At 61.1% G+C, this 2990-nt stretch overlaps 1 protein-coding gene across 1 annotated transcript in view; it reads left to right on the top strand.

The window, feature by feature from the left end:
* The window catches only part of SYTL4 (synaptotagmin-like 4), a gene marked incomplete at its 5' end in the record, with an annotated part of 6505 nt that overhangs the window by 2311 nt on the left and 1204 nt on the right, over nucleotides 1–2990 (top strand). The window contains 4 exons of the mRNA XM_010287837.1: nucleotides 225–460; nucleotides 640–742; nucleotides 1603–1764; nucleotides 2558–2663. Of these exons, the coding sequence (XP_010286139.1) occupies nucleotides 225–460; nucleotides 640–742; nucleotides 1603–1764; nucleotides 2558–2663 (607 nt within the window). The remainder of the gene's footprint in view (nucleotides 1–224; nucleotides 461–639; nucleotides 743–1602; nucleotides 1765–2557; nucleotides 2664–2990) is intronic.

The following is a 2990-nucleotide window of genomic DNA, read 5'->3' on the forward strand; positions in this document are numbered from 1 at the left end:
GGAAGAAATGATGGAGAAGGGCGGCAGGGCAGGCAGCTCCTGGGGGGCATGGACAAGAGTTTGGGGCATAGGGGCTTCCTCTCCTTGAAGGGAATAGAGACGTGGAGACCCAGCTCTCTTCTAGGGATCCTGTGTGCAGGTGAGAGGCACTCGGCAGCCATCCCCAGCCGCGGAGGGGTGAGGGGGGCTGTCCAGGGGGAGGCATGGGGAGTAGTCGTGCTGAGGATGAAGAGGGACTGTCCAGTGATGCTGCCCCGGGTCAGCCCTGCCATGTCTTCCAGAGCACGCTGGGGAGCATGGTCAGCATTTACAGCGAGGCCGGTGACTTTGGCAACGTCGCGGTCACCGGGGGAATCTCCTTCTCCCTGAGCTACGAGCAGAAGACGCAGACCTTGTTCATTCACGTGAAGGAGTGTCGCCAGCTGGCCTACGGGGATGAGGGCAAGAAGCGCTCCAACCCGTGAGAGCTGGGGGGGCGATGGCTGGTGGCACCGCTGGTGGTGCTCAGCTGGGTTGTGGGGTGCCCGCCAGATTTGGGGGGTGTAAGGGGGGGGTCTTGGTGAGGCAGGAGGTCTGGGGTTGCCCCGGGGGTCTAGCTGTGGGGAGACTTGGTGAAGTGCTGCCTGCTCCTCCCTCCAGGTACGTGAAGACCTACCTCCTGCCCGACAAATCCAGGCAAGGGAAACGCAAGACGACCATCAAACGCAACACCATCAACCCCCTGTACAATGAGCTGCTGAAGGTGAGTGGGGAAGAGCTGGGGTGCAGGGCACCCAGCTCTGGGGAGGGATGGGCTCCAAACCCTGAGGCAGGGGCTCTGCAGAGGACCTGTGTCCAGACACTGCACCCTGGAAGCTGGAAAAACCCGCTCCCAGGCTGGGTCGCTGCTGTGATGTGGCTGTGGTGTCAAGCCCTGGGTGCCATGGCGGGGTGGAGGCACAGCTGCAGATGTGAATGTGTCACAGGCCGTGTTCCTGGCTCCTGTGGCATCCCCCAGAGCTGGGGCCTTCTGCTCACCCTGGACATAGCTTTCCGTGGAGAAGGCTCCTGGGCCATTGCAGGCGGGCAGCGTGGCTGCAGAGGCAAAGATAAGGCTGTTCTGGGCCCCAGGGCAGAAGCTCTTGGCACTGCCCTTCACGGTCCCCGCTGTGACCACCATGGGGCGGTGGGAAGGGCTGGAAGCAGCGTGTTGCTGAGGCCAGGCGCTTTCTGGACAGGAGGGAAGTGGGAACTGTGGTTTGGTTTCCAGGCTCCCACAGCCCTGGGTTTGCCAAGGTGTCGCGCGCCAACCACCTGAGGCTCGGTGGGCTGGCAGAGCCTCGCTTGTGGTGGGACGGGGTGGGGTGGCCAGATGCCATGAGTCCTGGTCCTGCCTCTGCACAGGCTCTGAGGACCACTTGCCTGGAGAGCTCGGGTTCGTGCACCACTGCCCCAGGACTGTGAGGTTTCAGCAGGCTTGGAAAGGAAGAGTCCTGCATGCATCCGTTGCTCCTCAAAGCTCTCTCATCTTCTGCTCGAGACCTGTGGCTGATGGCGTATGCGAAGTCTGTCCCCTTCCAGCTGCTGCTGGCTCACCGCTCATTTTCCTGTCTCTCTTCCTAGTATGAGATTAACAAGTCCCTCCTGCCTGCGAGGACACTGCAGTTCTCAGTCTGGCACCACGATCGCTTTGGCCGAAACACGTTCCTGGGGGAGGTGGAGGTCCCGCTGGACGCCTGGAACTTTGAGAGCCACCTGGAGGAGTTTCTGCCCCTGCACGGCAAGGTGCTGGCCCTGCCACCCAGCCCTGCTGCCGCAGCCTCCCTTGCCTGGCCCTGTCCGGTGGGGTGCCCCGGGGTGGGCAGAGGGGTGCAGAGACCTCAGCCAAGAGCTGCCAAAAGGCTTGTGCTAAATCAAATCTTGGAGAAATGAGGAGCCCAGAGCAGATAGCAGTACTGTTGTGGTAAAAAAGGGCAGATCTTCTGCCTTGAGCCTAACTTTACCTCCTCCTCCTCGGTGAATCCCCCACGGGATGCTGCGGGATGTGTTTCTGCCCTTTCACATATTTTCATTCTGCTTGCTCGATTGCTCCAAGAGCACAGCTCTTCCCAGCTCCCTGCCCTGGCTGGGAGGAACTGGACACAACTTCAGGGAAGCAAAAGGGGGAAATTGGACGGGACGTCCTGCTGTGGGGTGCAGAGCCGGGCAGCCAGGGCCTTCCTGCAGCCTGGTGGCAGCAGCAGATGCTGCTGCTGGACTTAAGACTGGTTCTCTAGACTGACTCGTACTGTGGACTCAGCCCTTGGCGTTGCTGGGGCTCGAGCAGCTTGTGGAAACCCCTAAATAGGGTTTCCTAGGGGAGGTGATTGAAGCAAAGAAGGATCCCAAAGGAGCTGGTCTGAGTGTGACCCAGTCTGACCCTGGGGAAGGGTCTGCAGGCATTTCTGCCAGCTAAACCACCTCTAGGAGAAGCCAAGCCCTTTGGCCCAGCGTGGGGAAGTGCTGCCTGCAGACCAGGCCATCCTCATGTCTGCTTTGGCCTCCCCAGCAGTATTTGGCAAGTCTTGCCTCTCTGCAGATCGGGGTGGATGCTGCTGGTCTTCACCAGTACAAGGGGGAGCTGGTCGTCTCCATGAAGTACATCCCATCTTCCAAGCACCCCGGGGCCGGGAACGGCAGGAAGGGTGAGTGCTGGAGCTCCAGGATCTCTGTGTGGCCTGCGGGACCTGCTGGTGGCCAGGCGAGCTGGGTCTGGGTGGGTTTCTTGGGTGGTGCCACTGCAGCCTTCTCCTCTGCAACGCCTGCAAGGCTGCTCTGGGTTGGGGCAGACCTGGCTGCCCTCAGGCTGGCCGAGCAGTCCCAGTGCTTTCCTGGGGCTGGACCAGGCTGGACCATCAGGCCCCACGTGGAGCAATTGTCTGTCTTCACCTCAGCAGGCAGGGCCAGTAAGGGAGGAGGCAAGAGGAGATACCAGCTGGGGTCTGTACCTGCCTCTGCGATGAAGGCTGTTC

The sequence above is a fragment of the Phaethon lepturus genome, unplaced genomic scaffold, assembly GCF_000687285.1.
Source record: "Phaethon lepturus isolate BGI_N335 unplaced genomic scaffold, ASM68728v1 scaffold33755, whole genome shotgun sequence".
In the NCBI taxonomy this organism is placed as follows: domain Eukaryota; kingdom Metazoa; phylum Chordata; class Aves; order Phaethontiformes; family Phaethontidae; genus Phaethon; species Phaethon lepturus.